The sequence below is a fragment of the Lutra lutra genome, chromosome 15 (assembly GCF_902655055.1).
Source record: "Lutra lutra chromosome 15, mLutLut1.2, whole genome shotgun sequence".
NCBI lineage: Eukaryota > Metazoa > Chordata > Mammalia > Carnivora > Mustelidae > Lutra > Lutra lutra.
Genome location: NC_062292.1, coordinates 65,148,754 through 65,167,824, shown reverse-complemented (window position 1 = coordinate 65,167,824; position 19,071 = coordinate 65,148,754). Strand labels below are relative to the sequence as shown.

The following is a 19,071-nucleotide window of genomic DNA, read 5'->3' as shown; positions in this document are numbered from 1 at the left end:
CTGAAGCAGGTGAGGAGAGATTCGTATGGAGACAGCTATTTCTAAAACTGGAAAATCATCTCTAAATTACTCCTCTGGTTGTACCACAAAAAAAGGGTGATCCTTAGGAGGTCTTTGGGGTCCTGAGTAAAACCCTCTAAAATTTTAGTTTTAGCCAGAAGATTCTGGCTAAATAGCCCTGCCTGTCCCAGCTTAAGGGTGGCACTATGAATACTTTTCCCGAATCCAAGTGTCCAGCCAGTCAAATATGCTATCATAGAGATTAATGAATTTACAGGAAAGGAAAGATAGGGAAGGAAAGGGCTGGGTTCTAGCTTTCCTTTTTAATTCTACGGTTTTGTGCATTCATGTTGTTATGGAAACTGAAAGAAATATAACCATGACAACGAGTTTTTTTGTAAAGAAATGATTTTAGCATCTTCTCTGCATGGTCAAAGTCCCTCCAGTCTAGAACTGCTCTAAGCAGTTCTAGACTGGAGAGATTTTACTTGATTTTAAAATCTCTGCAGCTTTTCACTTAGGCACTACCTGGGGGCGCCTGGGCGGCTCAGTCAGTTAAACGTCTGCCTTTAGCTCAGGTCATGATCCTAGTGTCCTGGTATCAAGCCTGCTTATCCCTCTCCCTCTGCCCCTCCTGCCCCCTAACTTACGTGCTCGCATGCAGTCCCTCAAATAAATAATAAATAAAATCTTGAAAAAAGAAACAGTGCATGAAAGTCATGAAAATGAATGTCATTAAGGAAAACACACACATTCACAACCCTCAAAAACACAAGGTAGAAAACATATCCAAACTGAGTTTAAGGAACAAAACTAGCCCAGAGGAGAGGCAGCTCGAATCAGGTCTCCGTCGGGGAAAAGCAGATGCTGCCGTTCTTCACAAGATCATCGCATTTTCTCAGCAATGTGGGTTTTCAGAAGGAGAGAGGCAGACAAACATAAGGCTGACCATGTGGAAGCAGAAGGGAGAAACTGAAGGGACAGATTATGAAACAGGGCTCTGCCACCCTGTAATCCTGACAACGAGCTCGATCTTCCTAATGCCTCAATGTACTCATCGGAAATGAAAAATTCTCTCTCCCAATGGATAAATGCAGAGTACCATGGGTTTTCCAGGGAGCTGGCTATAAAAATGATTAATCATGGCAGCAGGTGAAAAGAAAAAATTTTTTTTCCTATCAGGAGGAGGAAGGACACAAAAGCATAAGAAACAAACTTACCAAATTTTGCCTTAAAATTTGCATTTCTTAAAATAACTCAATAATGTATTATTTGTTTCAGGGGTACAAGGTCTGTGATTCATCAGTCTTACTTTTAGCAAGCAGGTATGTTCCAACAAAAAGGGAAAAATAACTACAGATCAGGGCAAAGAAGTCCTCTGTAGAGTATTTCAAACGGGCTTCCACTGGCTAAAGGAATATCCCACCCACAGCTCCAAACCCAACTCTTTTCCTCAAATGTCAGCCAGTCTCACCAGCTTCCAGAGACTTAGCTATCATAAACACACAAAGAGAAGTTCCCATTATGCCAGCTTCACACAAGGATGCCTCTGACGTGTGCAAGTTCACGCACTAGCTCCACACATAAAGACAGCTCGGACTTTCCAGCCATGACCTTACGCGCAGTCCCCCACCTCAGTCAAGCTTTCTACTACTTCGTCAGCCCCTAAAGCAAAAACTTCTTGAAAGTTCAGTCTCTTATTTCCCCAAATCCAGAATCTGGGCCTCCTCCTCCTTCAAGCTTCTCCTATATTCCCTCTTTGAATTTCTAGCCCATCCATCAGTGCTTGCATCCAGAGCCACTGCTTCTGTCATTTCATTCCGAATTCCGTAATCTGCCCAAGTCATCTGTTTTGCCCACGACATGGTCTCCAACTTCTTGTGATCTGACAGTGGTTTTCCTATGAGCTGGCGCACAGGGTAGGCTCCCACTCTGTTTCACAACTCTCTATCAGAGCAGACCAAACAAACTGAGCCCACTGGTTGCATCTTTGAGCTTCCTCTCCCCTCTGGAACTACAGAAAGAAAATAACAAGGGGCACCTGGTGGCTCAGTCAGTTAAAGTAGCCCCTTCTGCTCAGGTCAAGATCCCAGTATCCTGGGATCAAGCCACATCGGGCTCCCTCTCCCTCTTCCTGCTGCTCCTTCCACTTGTCTGCTCACTCAGTCGCTCCCTCCCTCCCTCTCTCTCTCATAAATAAAATCTTAAAAAATAAAGAAAAATAAAAGTCTAATAATAACCAATCCTGAGATTATATTTCCTAAATTAGCTTATCTTCTACTCGTATGTTTTGTAAATCATTAACATCCCTTAGTTAACATCGGTAATGACATACAAGACTTGTTATAATTTTTAACACTAACAAGACCATAAATAATGTAGATAATTCATTAACAAGGTAGCAATTAAATAAACTGTTATAATAAACCACTGCTTTAACTACCATGGTTAAATAGACTTTCATGGTCGGATGTAGAAAGATCTCTAAAACATGTTTCCACATGAAGAAAGCAAACTGCAGGGGACTCCGTGTATTTATACGTATGTACATTTAATCCCATTTACGAGGGAAACTGTATATGTATATCTTAAGATACATAAAAGTATACAAACAGGATTGGAAAGGTATTCCAAAATTTTTAACAGTGGCTACCAATAGCCAGAAAAGTGGGGGCAGAGAGGTGTGCATGAGACAGAATTTACATTCTGTCAATATACTTTATTATTTGAATTTTTAAAAAATAAGATAGATTTACTTATTATAAGAACAATTAAAATTTTTAAAACTAAACTAACTAGTAGCTATAATGTAAACAGTTCCAAATGTGGAGCCAGACACTATGCTGGGGCATCAAGGACATTATCGAAAATACTCAAGGAGATCACAGAGAGAAATACTGATTGGTTATGTCCCAAGTTAAGGCTGGAGAAACGGCGGTGCAGAATGGTTAGCGGTGCCTGAGGGGCAATCCGTCCCAGGTCTGTTCAGATCCAAGTAAGATGCTCTGTTCTTTACAGGACATCACACGGCTGAGGAGTGATGCGATTAACCAGGAGTCTCAAATTCATGTAAAAAGAAACTATTATGACAGACTCTATTACAGGCACTAATATTTTCGTGCAAGACTTATCCTTTGCTTACATGTTTCTATACATAATTGAACTGAAAACTCCATCAGACCATATCGCTAAGCTGCTCTGCAGAGTAATGTGCTTCCCGTGGGCAAGCGGAGTGGAGCCCAAGTGGATGGAGAGGAGATCACCCCGTGATTACAGCCGACACGGAAGACAGCCGAAGCTCGTTTTAGGAAAGAAGGCAGACCGAACAGTCCCGTGCTGCTGAGCAGCAGACCAACCACACAAAGAAGGGAAGCAGCGCCCAACCCTCAACCTGCTTCTTTGCACAAGCACGGAGGGACCCTTCGGATGGGCCAGACACGTGGGTATTACCTAGGACAGGTGGGGTATTTTCAAGGCCAAGAGATCCACTTCTGTAAAAACATTCCTGCTGTACTTACGAAGCTGGCCGGTCTTGTCTGAGGTCAATGGTGAAGACAACCGCATCTTCACCTGCAGATAGGAACGTACAGGGAGAGTCCGGTTCCAGGGCCAACTAAGGGACAAAAAGACAAAGGTTTCTTTTTCTTTTCTTTTTTTTTTTTTTTTTTTAAAGGATTTTACCTATCTGACAGAGAGAGACACAGCGAGAGAGGGAACACAAGCAGGGGGAGTGGGAAGAGGGAGAAGCAGGCTTCCTGCCGAGCAGGGAGCCCGATGCGGGGCTCGATCCCAGGACCCTGGAATCATGACCTCAGCCAAAGGCAGATGACGGAGCCACCCAGGTGCCCTAAGACAAAGGTTTCTACAGATTAGAATTAGAAGCCATCTAGTTCATTCCTTTATCTTCAGGAAGGACTGCACTTTAAATGTCTCAGCAAGAGACATGTCTAGCTTTTTTGCTGTAAAACCCCAGGAAAGGAACTAATAAACCCATTCTCTCTTGTTCTATGTGAATTTGTTACAGCTTATTTATTCCAAACAAGTCAAAAGCACAGGAGTTTTGCTATTTCAACTAAGTCCCCAAGGAATCCAAATAGAGATACCAAAGAAAAACATTAACCATTAAGGTTCATTCTCAAAGAAAATCAATTAAACTCTCAGGTGGGGAGAGAAACGGTGCCCAAGTTTCATTCCTTACACCTTAGTTATAAAAATTAGTTAACTAACGGGTTGAAGGCAGGCTTAAGAATCAAGGAAACAGGTTAACTTCCGTATTTTTCTGAGCCATTCGGTCTAGAAAAGGATATCCCACATCCACCTACCTACTGCTTAGGGTTTGTGAGAGAGGGCCGCCGTCCTTCTACAGCACGACCGCTCTGAGACGAGCTCTCGGCTCCTCACTGGCCGCCCCACGACTGTCTGTTCTATATTCCCAGTCCTAAACAGGGCGTCCATAAATAGTGCTGTCCCTGAGAGCTGAGAGAAGCTGGAGCTCTCGCACATGAGGGGCCGGCCACTAAGACCTTGGAGCTGTTAAAGTGTTCCAGATACAATCAAGGGAAATTTAAGAGGTTTGGAAGGCACAGGCTCAAGGATTTCCAAACCAACCGCTGGTCAGCTTAGGGCCTAGGTATCATCGCCTGAACGCTGTATGTGCAAGATCTAGAAAGCTTTCAAATACTTCACTTGCAAGAAGTTAAGGGTGGCTGCTTTTCATCCTTTTTTAATCTACAAATTTTAGGACAAAAGTGAGGCAGGTGACCATAACAGAGAAGACACAACGGGCAGAGATCTGGGAAGGCCCCGGCTGAGATCCTTGGTGGAGGAGCGAGACCACACAACCATGGGGGCAAGAGCTCACTTACCTTGTGGGACGCTCCCTTGTGCTGGGCCACACGCTTTGTGTTCTTGCAACACTGCGTGGCAGACAGCTCTGCTACCCGCACCTGCCCATCGCGGGCACACATGGCCAGGGTGGAATCACCGCTGTTGGGAAGGAACTTGGCCTGGGTATTCATGAAAAAAGAGACATACAGAAGAAACTGAGGAGGTGAATTTGAGAGGGGGAAACTGTAATAACAAACATAACCCATCCTTTTGGTTGCACCACAGCTGGAAACTTAGCTCTCCTAGTCTTGTACCGTGGGCTCAAGTTCATTCTTCCCAGAGCGAAAGAAGAGGGAGGAAAACCTTCTGATGCAAGAGAGCATTTCAACGGACTCTGCAAGGCTGAACTGGTATAGGGTAAGTGCTCGGGTGAACTAGGACTATGCCTACTAGGGGAAAAACTTAAGAAAAGAAGAAGGAAAATCTATCTTGATTCAGAAAGCAAACAGAAATTTGCTACAAAGACAAAGGAAACCAGAGGAGATGCTGGGGAAGAGATCATGCCGAGGAATCAGTGCTACAGGACCAACATGACGGGTGGGGCTGCTGAGCAAACAGAGACTAGTAATGCTCACAAATACTTGTCAAAGGTTCCAACCAACCCAACCAAAGGATTCCACTAACCCCATGCCTGGTTCCAAACTGCTTAACTTCCATTGCTATATTAACTGCCCTGGTCCTCTGTGTTATTAGTTCTACGCTACACACCAATAAACTGAAGCCGGAGATTAAAGAATCTGCCACGATCACAAAGCTAATAAGGGGCAGGGCCAGGAACCGAACCCAGTCTAGCTCTAGAGCCTTGCCCCAGGGCACACTGAGTGCTTTCCTGAGGACTTCCAAGCGTCCCACTGGTAAGGAGGCTTCTAACCACCACTGTGCTTAGGAAAGACAAAGGCTGTCGTGGGTCTCTGAGGGCATTTGACGCCTCTGAGTCATCACGGGAGCCGCGGCAGGACTAGTCCTGATGCCTCCTTCTACCGCAGCTCCCCGTCAGCTCCCTCTGCAGCCTCTCAGGCTCGTCTAACTGCCGCCCGCCTTTCTCAGCTGCCGTCCTGCCCCCTTGCCTCACCTGGAAGACGTTGCTCTTGTGGCCGCTCTCGAAGTCCAGTACCGGCTGCCGCCGCACCCAGTCCCAAACCACCACCTTCAGGTCATCGCTGCCACTGGCCAGCCAGGTGCCGCGCTGGTTAAAGTGCAGGGTGTTGACACAGCCAGTATGGCCCTCCAGCCCGTGCTGCAGGCGGAAACGCTGCACAAAGACTCTTGCCCCACAAGCCTCATACACGAAGCGGGCGCTGGAGCCCAGCTCCCGCTCCCGCAGAGCAGGGAGGGCTTGCCAGCGAGGGCGCGGCAGGGCGGACGTCTCCGAAGACACCCAGTCCTCCAGGGCCCGCTCATCATCTGACGAGTCCTGGTCCCGGCTGGCCCGCTTCCGCTGGACCCGACGCCTAGGACGCTCCTCCTCCTCCTCCTCCTCTTCCTCTTCTTCCTCTGATCGGTCATGGACCTGGTTTTCATCGTTGATGGAGTAATGGCCAGTGTCCTCCATGCTGTCGGAGTCCTTGTCTTCCCCCGAGCTCTCTGTATCTGTGCCCCGACTTCCTGTGCTGGTGCGATTGGGGCCACCATCATCCCCGGTCAGGCTTAAGCTCAGGTCCGAGGCCTCCACTTCAATGCCTGAGGATGTCTCCCGGCCCTCCTCAGCGCCAGACATCTCCTCCGGACTGCTAGACAAGCTTCCTGCATGCCAGTGAGAAGAGGGGAGTGAGGGGGAAATAAGGAAATGGGATTGTGATCAGAAGGATGTCCCGCCTCAGTCGAAAAACCATCACCCAAAGGTCCGGACACCAACTTCGATTAAAGTGTTTCTGTTCATATGCTTACCAAGACTACCTTCTGAGTAAAGGACAAGAAACTGAAAAGATTAAGACCAGAGCCACATGCAAATAAAGGTACTTCAACACCAAGTGGAGAACTCCAGGATGGCCCGAGAGTGATCGATTCTCTCTCTCTTGCAAAGCATGGACAGGCTGTGCCCAAGTACCAACCACCTTAAGCTCTGTCCTGCTCAAGGCACATCCACCAGTCACACCGAATAACTCAACCACATGTAAGAGAAAAAACATCCATGCCCAGCAAGAAATGGTATAGACATCTTCTTAGAGAAAAACAGAAAATAACAGATGAAAATCATTCTGACAATGGGTGGGAGTTGAATCATTTCCTACTTCAAGAAAGCACCGCTCCTCCCCCCTCTCAAATCCTAATTTCTTCCCCTGAGGTCCTAAAATCCACTAACAACCAGAAGGAAGTAGAAGGGACAAGTGGAACTGTGATCATTAGGATGGGTTTTTGCTCACCTTTCACTAATAAACATATTCTGACTTTCATTAACCTGACAATGCCAATGCTACTGCTAATTACAGGAACTCTTTATTGAGGTAGAGCTTTATCAAGACGCACACACAAAACTGATGAAAAGCAGGGCCACGAGAGTGGTATCTGAGAAGGGAAGCTCACCACATCCAGGCTGGCCATGTTGGTGGTTCTCCAAGAACTAGGTCGCTCTGGGCAATCTAAGCCCCAGCGATCAGACAGCGCACTCGCCTACCTAACAGCAGCCAAATCGCATTCCAGCGAGTGCCCCGCTCCGCAGTGTGCTGGAGCCACGTGACCACAGCCTCCACGCTGAAGCCAAGGTAGAAGGAAGGAAGGCGGCTGAGGACTTTAAACACTGTTCACGGCCTCCTTTCCTGATGATTACGAACCTGACCTCGCCAGAAGAGAAGGTTGTGAGGTACAGCAGAGCAGCTCCGTGCAATGCTGGTAGCAGCTACCCGACCCCATGAGGACACTGAAAGGATTCCAAGTAGCTCCTGACAGCTTAGTCACCCGGAGCAGAGCAAGAAGTTCCAAAGATCTCTGCAGCCATGGAACCCCTGCACGACAAAGTCTCAGGCAAAACCCGCCACAGAAAACAGATGAACAATACAAGCGCGCTGGTTCAAACGGCGACAGAAGGTAGGGAGACTTGTAAACAGCTCTTTTCAGAAAGCACCTCAACTAAGATCCCAGCGTGGAAACTACGGGGGTAGGAACGGGAAGAGAAAGGGGGAAAGTGCAGCCATTTGCTCGTCGGAGCTACACCTGCTGAGACGGCGCCGCGTGCTGAGAAAGCTCGGCAGATGTGGTCTCTCAGACACAATTGGCCTTCAAACTGCGAGTGCTGAGAAAGGGTAAAGCGCCACGCACTTCGATTCTGGGGAGAAGGAAAACAGAAACACCGAAACTCCTAGCATTTCTTGTTAAAATGGTGATGAACCAATCAAGACGACCTGGGGGCTCCAGCATATTCACATAAAGGCCAGAGTACGTCACGAGCTCAGCAAGGGGACCCTCACAGCCAATGACCAAGATCCAGAGGTCAGCAAATTTCTTCTAGCAAGGGCCTTCACAGGCCACAGGGATCTCTGTCACTAGTACTCAAGTCCGCTGCTGGAGCACAAAAGCGCCCGTAAGCACCATGTGAATGAGTGGGGCATGACTGCGTTCCAACAAACTTTACAAAAGCAGGGGCAGGCTGGATCCGGCCCGCAGGCCACAGTCGGCCAATCCCTGACCCAGCTGATGGTCAACTTCCAAATCAACTACATACCTCAAACCACGCTAGGACCCCGAGTCTCTCAACTAAGCCCAGTCAAAAATCTGACTCACTTTTCTTAACAGAAATGAATGAACAGCACTGGTAAGAAGAGAACACGGGTCAATAAACAGCACGCTGACAAATCTTACTTTCCCTGACTCAACTTCACTGCTCTACCAATCTCATCAACCAGAACTGAGCCTATAATCCTGACCAACGTGCCCAGAATGCCGAGTGCTGCGCCGTCCAATTATATCTGAAGGGCATTTCTCCAGTTCAGAAGGAGGCTCAGGGCTGAAGCATTAATCGAATAACCCATTATTAAAATCTTGATATTCTACCTTCAAACATGCCCTAGACCCAGTGAGTTCACACCCGGCCAGGCCCTACAAAGAACAGAGGCCAGCCCTCACACCAGTCAGTTTAGGCTGTAACTTCATCGCTCGTCCGAGGTCTCTACCGAACCAGGACCTGCCGCAGAAAGAGACCCCTCGTCGCAGCTGGGGAACCTTACCCTCCCCCAGCTCCCTTCTTTCCACCACTAACTGATCTTTTCCTCCTGGGTTTCATCCACTCTTACCACCTTTCAGAATTCCAAACTACCTGAACTCCTCCTAATGGCACACCTCTATTCCTGACCTTCTGGAAACAGTCAGAGGTTGAAGCAACAAAAGTCCCGGATAGTCCAGGGTGTCTCCTGTGTAGTTGTCTATACACACAACAACACAGGAAGAGTCCACGCTTAGGAAAGATTTCCTTCCCTCCACTAAAATCCCAGGTCTCCACTTCCTTCAGGGGAGGAGGAGAACCTCAGGTGGCCCCTTACCATTGGCTAAGTCTGTTTTGCCATCTGCGCTGCTCCCTTTGTTGGACATCTTGAATGATGTTTATAGTGGCCAGCCTGCATTCAGGAGAGGAAGAGAATGAAACAATTAGGAAATAATCTAGGAGAGAAGATAAAAGGGACAAGACATTTAACCATGCACAGCCTTTGTCATTTTCATAAAAATGATATTTTGAGGGCTGCCTGGCTAGCTGTCAGTGGAGCATGCAAGTCTTGGTCTCAGGGTTGTAAGTTCGAGCCCCACGTTGGGTGTAGAGACTCCTCTAAAAAAAGAGACAGTTTTGACTGTGTGCTCAACAGGGCTTGTCAGCTGCTGAAAATCATAGCGGATCCCCCTCCCCCATGTCTAAATTCCATACAGAGACATATCTTTGGGAGGTCATCTCTTTTTTTTTTTTTTTTTTTTAAAGATTTTATTTATTTATTTGACAGAGAGAGATCACAAGCAGGCAGAGAGGCAGGCAGAGAGACAGGAGGAAGCAGGCTCCCTGCTGAGCAGAGCCCGATGCGGGACTTGATCCCAGGACTCCGAGATCATGACCTGAGCCGAAGGCAGCGGCTTAACCCACTGAGCCACCCAGGCGCCCCGGGAGGTCATCTCTTTACCTGAGTAGCTGGCAGTGATTTCTGAGATGGGAAAGAAGGAACGGAGCTCAAACCTGCACCAGCAGGCATATACCCAGCGACAGGTACTACACACACAGAGGCCTAACACGAAGCTTCAGCCTTGTCCTCTAGGCAAGAATCCTCTGTTGTAAAGTTAATCCTATGTTTCACCCATAATTCTGTGAAAGACACGCCTTCGTTACATGAAGAGGTGGGCCAGACTCCAAATACCACCTTACACACCAATCAAGAGACGGGAGAGACCAAGCTATAGGGGTGAGAGCTCGGGCTCTGTGTTCACTCAGATGCCAAGCTCTGATCTTAGAGGCACAGACACTAAGGATTGTAAGAGGCAGAGCCAAATTAAAATTCAGGAGTACCCTTCCCCAAGAAAGAACCGAAAAGGTTTCTTTTTTCCTCTTACAACGAAGCCACCAAGTCCACAGCTGGGGAAGAAAAGGGCCACATTTCCATGAAACCATCTCAATCCATCTCAAAAGTGGCAAACGTTATTTCATCTAATTCCGCCAACTCTCACCAGACCTGTTTGGCGAAGGCCTGTCTGTGAATCGGGGTACCTAGCCTTTTTCCTTTCATACCACTGTAACACATTATTTTTAAAGGGCCTCACTCCCACCTCGAGCAAATTCCAAAGAGCAAAGAATAATATTATTCAGGCCAGAATTTTGTTAAGCCCTTTCAGTGCCTGGACAAAAGGCACTGGTCAAAGACAAAGTATGATTATGACTCCGGTCCTCGTACCCAGGCACACTGGCTTCTAATCTTTCAACAGCCCTTTCATTCCCACAACAATTATCCCAGAAGCAGCCCCATCCCTATCCTGACCCCCTACTCTCCTCTACAGAAATCCAAGTTGCTTCAAAAAGTGTCCCCTGCCAAGAGACAGCTGCCCAAAGCTTGCTCCGCAGGCCAGCATGGGGGAGTACAAGCAACGCATGGGTAGGACCGAGGCCGGGTCCGAGGCAGGCCCTGGAAGGGTGCTGGGAGACGACGCCAACAAAGCACAGATTTGTGAGGCCACGGCGAAAACACCAGCACAGAGCGGCTTGCAGAGCAGGCTGTCTCCCTCCTCCTACTCCAAGGAGGTATTTCTGCACAGCATGCTTCACAGAGCACTGGCTCTTTCCTGGGGGGGGGGGGGGGCTGTTTACATTCTCCAGCATCTCGCAATAGCTTCTTCCCCACCTAGGGTTGAAGTTAATTACGATGCAAAAGTCTCCTGAGGTGGGAAAGCAAGTGTGCTACTTTGTTACGATTAAACACTCAGGTCATAAGCACACGTTCTGGTCAACTGAGAAGAGCTCTGATGCTTTCTCACCTCTCAACCGCACCCTACTGTCCACCCCACCACGATCACCTTCCGAAGACGACAGTGGCTCCAGAGACCCTGGCTCAACACTGAACGGCCTGAGCCGCAGACCCGCAAGGCGCTGGAGGACGCATCTGCTCTCGTAGCCCCCACGACCGGGAGCAGCCAGGGCTCCTCGCCCCGAGAGGCAGGAAGAGCGGAGCCATATGCTTCCACTCACACTGAGGGGCTGCAGAGCAGTCTTTTGGGGAAAATGGTTTAAGGCTCTTACAAAAAGAGATCTTCTCTTTGGGAAGAAGTTGACAGAATGTACCGCAAATTCAGAAACAGGGACAACCCTGCGCGTGCCGACGCCAACTCTGTTCCATCCCTGAGCTGGCAGGCGGACAGCTTCTCAAGGTCACGTTTTAGGGGCCACAGAGTTTAGCAAAACTAGTTCTAGACCGAAAACGAGTCCCGGGTTGTAGTACCAGTGAAGCCATTAGCATCCTTTCTGACCACTGGTGAGCTACTTAACCTTCTCCAGATTCATTTTCTCTTTCTGTAAACTAGTATCAGTATCCGCAGAGACGGCGCACCTAAGCAGAATTCCGGGTGAGAAGTCCCGCAGCAGGATGCGCTCCAGCACTGCTCTCAACGCTGCTCGCGAACCGCGATGGGCAGCAAGTTCCACCACGAGCCCTCAGTATGCGCGCATGTGCACCACACATCTAATCGAGTCCCATCGACACGAAGCTTAATTTTTCTAGGAAAAAAAAAAACAAGTTCCGACATTCTTTTTCTATATATCACCGTATCACCTTCAATACTCTTTGGGGTACACACCTTCCCCTTTGGAGGACCACTTTTTTAAAAAGTCAAGAAATGATGACAATAAAATACCATCACTTTGGAAATGATCTGTTATTCTTATCGTTTACATTTCTATCAGAATAAAGAAATTTAAAACCGTCTCAACTCTGAGGCAGGAATTAAAGTACCCAAATTAAGAGGCAAGATGCTATGACGGCGCCCTTGGTCTCAAGTACAGGAGCCCCTCTAGAATCTCCTTCAGCACTGAAGAATTAATCTTATTTAAGAATCAGAAGATAGGGGGCACCTGGGTGGCTCAGTGGGTTAAGCCTCTGCCTTTGGTTCACGTTCATGATCCCAGAGTCCTGGGATTGAGCCCTAAATCCTGCTCCCCCCCCCACCCCTGCCTGCCTCTCTGCCTACTTGTGATCTCTGTCAAATAAATAAATAAATAAGTCTTAAAAAAAAAAATCAGAAGTTAGGGACCAAACTTGACCCAAACATAAATTGCCTTCTTCATGCACTACATTCCCAACAATCTACTGCTTTTACCTTGATGAACTGCCGTGTAAAATCCAGTCCAGAGCAAACCAATCTCAGCCTGGAAGAGCTGATGAGCTCACTGTCCCAGGTAGCTGGGGGAGTTTAATTAGATTAGCTCTACTGCCTACACTCTAAAAATAACCCTAACCCCTGCCAAACTGAAGGTTAAAGAGTAAACTATTGGGGGATGGGAAAAAAAATATCCAGGTGTCATTTTAATTTCTACCCAAGAAATCCCAATGACCTAGATATCTCTTGCATTAATAAAACGGGCTTTAAATTTTTAACCAAATATATGATAAATTATTAACTAAAAACCAAGCAAAGGGGCAGTTAATACAGTGTATAAAAGTATTTTGTGGAAGAGGTACCAAACATCTCTTGTTCAAAACCACTGAGGGGGGGGGGGGTTCTTTTCTCAATATTGAGGAAAGATTTGTGTAAGAGACCACATATACCAGAACAACAGGACATCCAAATGCAAAAAAGAAAAAAGAGAAAAAGGAAAAAAAGGCAAGAAAAAACCCACAAAAAAAACTTTCCTCCTAAATTGTACAATATACAAAAACTAACTCAAAATGGATCATAGACCTAAACATAAAAGCTCAAACAAGAGGGATGCCTGGGTGGCTCAGTGGGTTAAAACCTCTGCCTTCAGCTCAGGTCATGATCCCGGGGTCCTGGGATTGAGCCCCACACTGGGCTCCCTGCTCAGCAGGGAGCTGCTTCCCCTTCTGTCTCTGCCTGCCTCTCTGCCTACTTGTGATCTCTGTCAAATAATAAATAAAATCTTTAAAAAAATAAAAAAATTAAAAAAAAAAAAAAAAAAAAAGCCCAAACAATATAACTTCCAGAAGAAAACAAAGAAGATAATGCTTGTGACACAGGTTAGGCAAATATTTAAGACAATGACTCAAAACAAAACAAAACAAGCCCCCCACAAGCTGTGAAAGAAAAAATTAAACTGGACTTACCAAATTAAAAATTTATTCTTCAAGAGACACTACTAAGAAAATGAAAAAACAAGCCATGAACTGGAAGAAAATATCTGCAAAAGATGGTTTCCTAGAGGGCAGCAGCCAAAATCTACTTCTCACAGCTAAATAATGGTCACCTGAGAAGAGGCTCGACATCCTTCAGCCATGAGGGAAATACAAACTAAAACTACAATGAGCCTCTACACGCCTATTAGAATGGCTAAAATTTATTAAAATAATAATAACGAAAGCTTCCTTTATCAAGTGCTAACAAGGAAGGGAGCAACTCAAGTCCCACACGCTGTTGGCAAAAATGCAAAATGGCAGTCACTTTGGAAAATAGTCTGGAAGTTTTTTACACAGTCAACCTTACCATACAACCCAGAATCCCACTCAGGTACGTACTCAAAAAAAAAAAAAAAAAAAAGGGCACCTGGGTGGCTCAGTGGGTTAAGCCGCTGCCTCCGGCTCGGGTCATGATCTCAGGGTCCTGGGATCGAGTCCCACGTTGGGCTCTCTGCTCAGCAGGGAGCCTGCTTCCCTTCCTCTCTCTCTGCCTGCCTCTCTACCTACTTGTGATCTCTCTCTGTCAAATAAATAAATAAAATCTTTAAAAAAAAAAAAGAAAATACATGTTCACCCAGAAACCTACAGGTGAATGTTTTCTTTAGTGGCTTTACTTAGGTTCACCAAAAACCAGGAACAATCAAATATTCTCCAACCATGTCATAGACAATACGTAAGTTGTGATCCATCTACCAAGCGACAAAAAGGAGTGACTTAGTGAAACACAGCAATGCAGATGGGTGGCAGGTATGTCACACTCTGTCACAGAAGCGAGACCCCTACAGCGACGTGGTATGATTCTATTCACGGACATGCTAAGCAAAATAAACGCTACGGACAAACAGAAGAGCGGTTGCTGGGGGTGTGGGAAGAGAACAGACCGCGAAAAGGCATGAGGAAACCTCTGGAAGTGATGAACTGTTCTATGCCTCCACCTTTGGTGTCATGTGACTGTGTGTTTGTCAGAATCTACGAAATGAGTCACTGAAAAAAGGTGTAAATTTTACATGTATGGGGGCGCCTGGGTGGCTCAGTGAGTTAAAGCCTCTGCCTTCGGCTCAGGTCATGATCCCAGGGTCCTGGGGTCAAGCCCCGCATCGGGCTCTCTGCTCAGCGAGGAGCCTGCTTCCTCTTCTCTCTGCCTGCCTCTGCCTACTTGTAATCTCTGCCTGTCAAATAAATAAATAAAATCTTAAAAAAAAAAAAAAATTTACATGTATGTAAATGACACCTCAAAAACTGTGGCCAATAAAAAGGGAATAAGAAAAGGGATGTGGGAGGAAGAAGTCGGGCAAAGTGTTAATGACGGACAAAGCCCAACAATTAAAATTGAAAATACTAAATTCTCAGGGTCGGGGCACCTGTGTGGCTCAGCTGGTTAAGCACCCGACTCTCGATCTCCACCCAGGTCTTGATCTCAGGGTCACAATTTCAAGCCCTGTGCTGGGCTCCATGCTAGGTATGGAGCCTACTTTAAAAAAATAATAATAATAATTAGAATAAAATTAAAAATACTAAATTCTTAACGCTGTGACTATTAATAGACACTGGCTAAAGTGCTCAATATGACACAGTAAAAGAGAGCGAGATATCAGTTCTTGTTCGAAAAAGAAAGTATGGGAGGAGTTTGGCTGCGACAGAAGCCACCTGTGATTTCCCAGCAACACCATGACAGGCAAGATGAATCCTAAACTTATAAAAAGACTCCAACCCCTCTGTCTTGGTGACAACTAAAAGTATCAGGAGCTTGAAGGAGTTTAAAATAGTTCTGTGGCTGTGCTGTCAATTTGTATACTTAATGCTTTTTAAACTTATTTTTTAAATTTCTCTCAAATTAAATTTCACTTTCATTCCTTTGGAGTCTAGGAAAATGGGTGTGATAATTCTTCCTCCCCTCAGGCCCAATGGGAGCATCAACAACTACAAACATGACCATCCCCGATCCCTTTTACTGAGACCCGGCTCACCCGGCCCCGCGAGCCCCCATGCCTTACATGAGCCTGGCGGTGTGGCCTGACGTGCCTCCCTCTGCGACTTAAGCACCAAGCTCTCCTACATCAACACCTATACTTAAAGTAGACAGAGTTTTAGAATCGCCTCTGAAACTGACAAATGGTGGTAGAAAATACTTCAGTTATTAGCAGAACAGACATCTGAGAGTCACAGTGTTTGGCTCCTCTTGGGAGGACAGACGTCCCAACACACCCGTAACAGGACAGCTGTTCAGGCCCTCTCCATCTACAGGACAAATCTGCCTTTCTGCCCTGGGCTCTGTGTCCATCCGGAATCAACCAGACCTCCCCCCTCTCTCTCTGCCTGCCTCTCTGCCTGCTTGTGATCTCTCTCTCTGTCAAATAAATAAATAAAATCCTACAAAAAAAAAAAAAAAAAAGAACGGGAATCGACCAGACCTACTTTCCCCAACCCCAATTGTGGTTTTCAAGCTGCAATGGCTCATTTAAAATTCATTCTCCTCACCTTATTCTCTACTTCTTCAGCCAACTCCCGACTCCCACCGCCAGCGACGCTCCAGCAGTGCGGTGTTTATTAATCAGAGAACCCCGGGCACTGAAATTCAAAGGGTAACCCCAAGGAAACTGAACTTCAGGCGACATACAACATGCTTCAGGGGGACAAGCCTGTAGCGCGGGGCCACTCCCTCTGAGGCACTAAGAGGAGGTAAGTATACTACGGTCTCCCCCGGCACGCTGGGCAGAGGAGCGGAAAGAAACTGTAAGTGTTTCTGAATCAGGAAAATTCAGCCCTCTCCGCGCTGTGCGGAAGATCTGACAGCACAGGGCCCCTAACTGTCCAGCATGCCAGCGGCCCTTGCGTACCCACATCCTAGGCCTCTGACACCACCCAGTGGCCCAACGATGCACGGGCAAGCTAGTAAGGCAACAGCCTACAAGGCACCACAGGAGCTACAAACCCGGCCCAGGCAGTCCGAATCCCTTCCGCAGCCACTCCTCAGTCGGAAAAATGAGTATACAACGAGGACACGAGGGATGCCAGCATCAGTATCATAAAAAAAAAAAAAAAAAAAAGAAAAGAAAAGATAAACTCGGCTTTGAAAGGAAGATAGGATTTCAGGGGGTGAAGTGGAGAAAGACCAGGACAAGGATGAGGAGATACGTGCAAGATGAAAAACCTGGTATGGCCCTGTCTGTCTGGGCCAGGGGGTGGGGTGCAGCTCATCAGTTAAGTTGCATGGAGAGGTGCGGGGGTGTGTGTGTGTGTGTGTCAGGAAAATTATTTTGTCAAGATTAGCAAGATGGGACTGAAACGGACAGAAAAGGAAGGAGAAACAAGTTTAAAAGTGTCCACAGCCATTGAGGTAAAAAGCACGGAGCGCCTGTCTGGGGCTGCCGGCAGAGGGCACGAGAAGGGAGGAGACATGAGGACCCTGCCGAGGCAGAGGGGGCCGTACCTGGCTTGACAGTAGTTACGAGGCCCCCAAGATCAAAAGGGCAAGTCAGAGTCCGGGTGCCCAGGGAGAATCAACGTCATAAATGAGAAGCTGGCATGTATGGGAGAAGAGATGAATTTGACTGATTATGTTTAAAATCCAAGCTGACATGTCAGGAAGGTACTGGAAAACAAAAGGTCGGTCTGGAATTTAAGAAATCAGGGTCAGAGATACAGACTTGGGAACTACTGTACAGAGAAGCTTCAAAATCAACCACCTTGTAAGTTATACCTCACTAAAAAAAAAAAAAAAAAAAAGTTAAGTACCCAAGAAAGGTGAGAGAGTCCAAGGAAAGAACCTTGGGGAACACCTACCCTTAGGAAAAGAAATAAGAGGGAGACTGCAAAATGCGCAGGAGAGCAGAAGGAATAATGAATGTCAAACATCTTGGAGGTCAAGAGACAGGAAGGTTTCAAGAAGGTAGGGACCATCCACACTGCAAATGCTTCAGAGAAGTACAGGAGAGGCAGAGTGAGGAAAGGCTCTGAGAGTCAGAACAGAGTTCTGTGGAGATACCTTCAGACTGAAGGGGAAATGCCATTTCCTCCCTCTTCAAGGATCAAAAAAGGCTTCAGCTATCTCCTTCAGTGTAGTTACGTCCATTAAAGTTATTGCCTTAAAAAACTCAATAGGCTACCAGTTAATCACAACCTGAGACCCGTGTTTAAACAATTCAGAAATGTTTTTATTCATACTGTCATGGGGACAGACCTTTTACACTTCACATATGTTTTATAAGAAATACCGAACTCTTCTTTCCAGCTCATTTGTTTCACTGGTTGGCACGGGAAAGCCCAGGTTTCTAAAGGCAGCACGAGGTATAGTAACAAAGGACTTTCAGCGTCAGTCAGAGCTGGGTTTGAGTTCTGATTCTACCACTTGGGTCTGGGTCTGTTTCTCTTTCCATAAAGTGGGACAATACCATTACTCTGCAGGAGCTGGTTTAGAAAATTAGAGACATTTTTGCAAAGAGCCTGTCTGTACAGGGCAGGGATGCGCATTATTTTTCCAGCTTCTCATTTCTGCAGACCGCACTTCCTAGAGAAGCTGGGGCTTCACCACTCAGGAACGACAGACACTGCGCATCACGGAGGACACGGTTCCAAGTCCATAAAAGCTGCTTCCCCACTCACTGGCCTTTTAAAGAACCAGGGAGCTCTGTCAGTATCCCTCGAGCACACTCCCGCTCTATGAACTACGGTAAACCAGTATACCCAGTGCCCAAAACACAACCCTCGCACTCTTTCGTTCTTCTCCCTCCTGAGGGCTCCCTGGATAGCCAAGATGAGAACTTCAAAGCGATCCTCACCGATGAAGAAGAAGAAAACAAGGAATTCCTGCATCGACTATACGATGAACAAGGAACTCCCTTCGTCCCTTCTCTCCCTGTTGGTAAGACCAAATGCCCTGCGTTTATAGTTCAGGGGCTTTGACTCTAATAACGGTGTTTCCGAGTACGTCAGGAGCACACACCAGCTCTTAAGTCCCGTCGCAGCAATACAGCTAAGGAATTTTTTCTGACCGTACTGAAACCCATATTACCTCAATTTATATGATCCTAAGGAAAAGTCATTTCTAAGGAAACTCCACTGTGTTTCCACAATCTCCAGATTTACCTTTACGTCAGAATCCACCCCCACTACCCGCTTTTACGACTCCCATTTCAGTCACTGGAAAGGGCTCGGAATAGGACACTCCGAAGACACAAGGGACAATGAAACAGAAAGAACAGGAAGGCTAACGACATCCGGAAGTGCCCTCCTACCTGCACTAGGTGAGAGCAGAGCGTCTAACGCAGGGACCTCAGTAAGCTAAAACGGGTGTGGTAACGTGGCAAGGCTTGAAGTACACCAGAGGAACGCAGGCTCTTGGCTACCCCGCAGATCTCCAGATGGCTAAGACAAACCAAGA

The 19,071-nt window shown here is 46.8% G+C and overlaps 1 protein-coding gene across 11 annotated transcripts in view; it reads right to left on the bottom strand.

Annotated features, from left to right (window-relative positions):
- The window catches only part of DCAF8 (DDB1 and CUL4 associated factor 8), a 42,951-nt gene that overhangs the window by 19,182 nt on the left and 4,698 nt on the right, over positions 1-19,071 (bottom strand). For 6 of the 11 annotated variants that reach the window (XM_047705462.1, XM_047705473.1, XM_047705464.1 and 3 more), the window contains 4 exons: positions 9,360-9,434; positions 5,960-6,630; positions 4,866-5,006; positions 3,519-3,613 (listed from right to left, as the gene is read on the bottom strand). In XM_047705462.1, the coding sequence (XP_047561418.1) occupies positions 3,519-3,613; positions 4,866-5,006; positions 5,960-6,630; positions 9,360-9,408 (956 nt within the window). In that variant the 5' untranslated portion in view covers positions 9,409-9,434. Of the gene's footprint in view, positions 1-3,518; positions 3,614-4,865; positions 5,007-5,959; positions 6,631-9,359; positions 9,435-11,891; positions 12,059-16,169; positions 16,214-19,071 lie in introns of those variants that run through there. The other 5 variants (XM_047705471.1, XM_047705470.1, XM_047705468.1 and 2 more) reach the window with 2 other exon arrangements.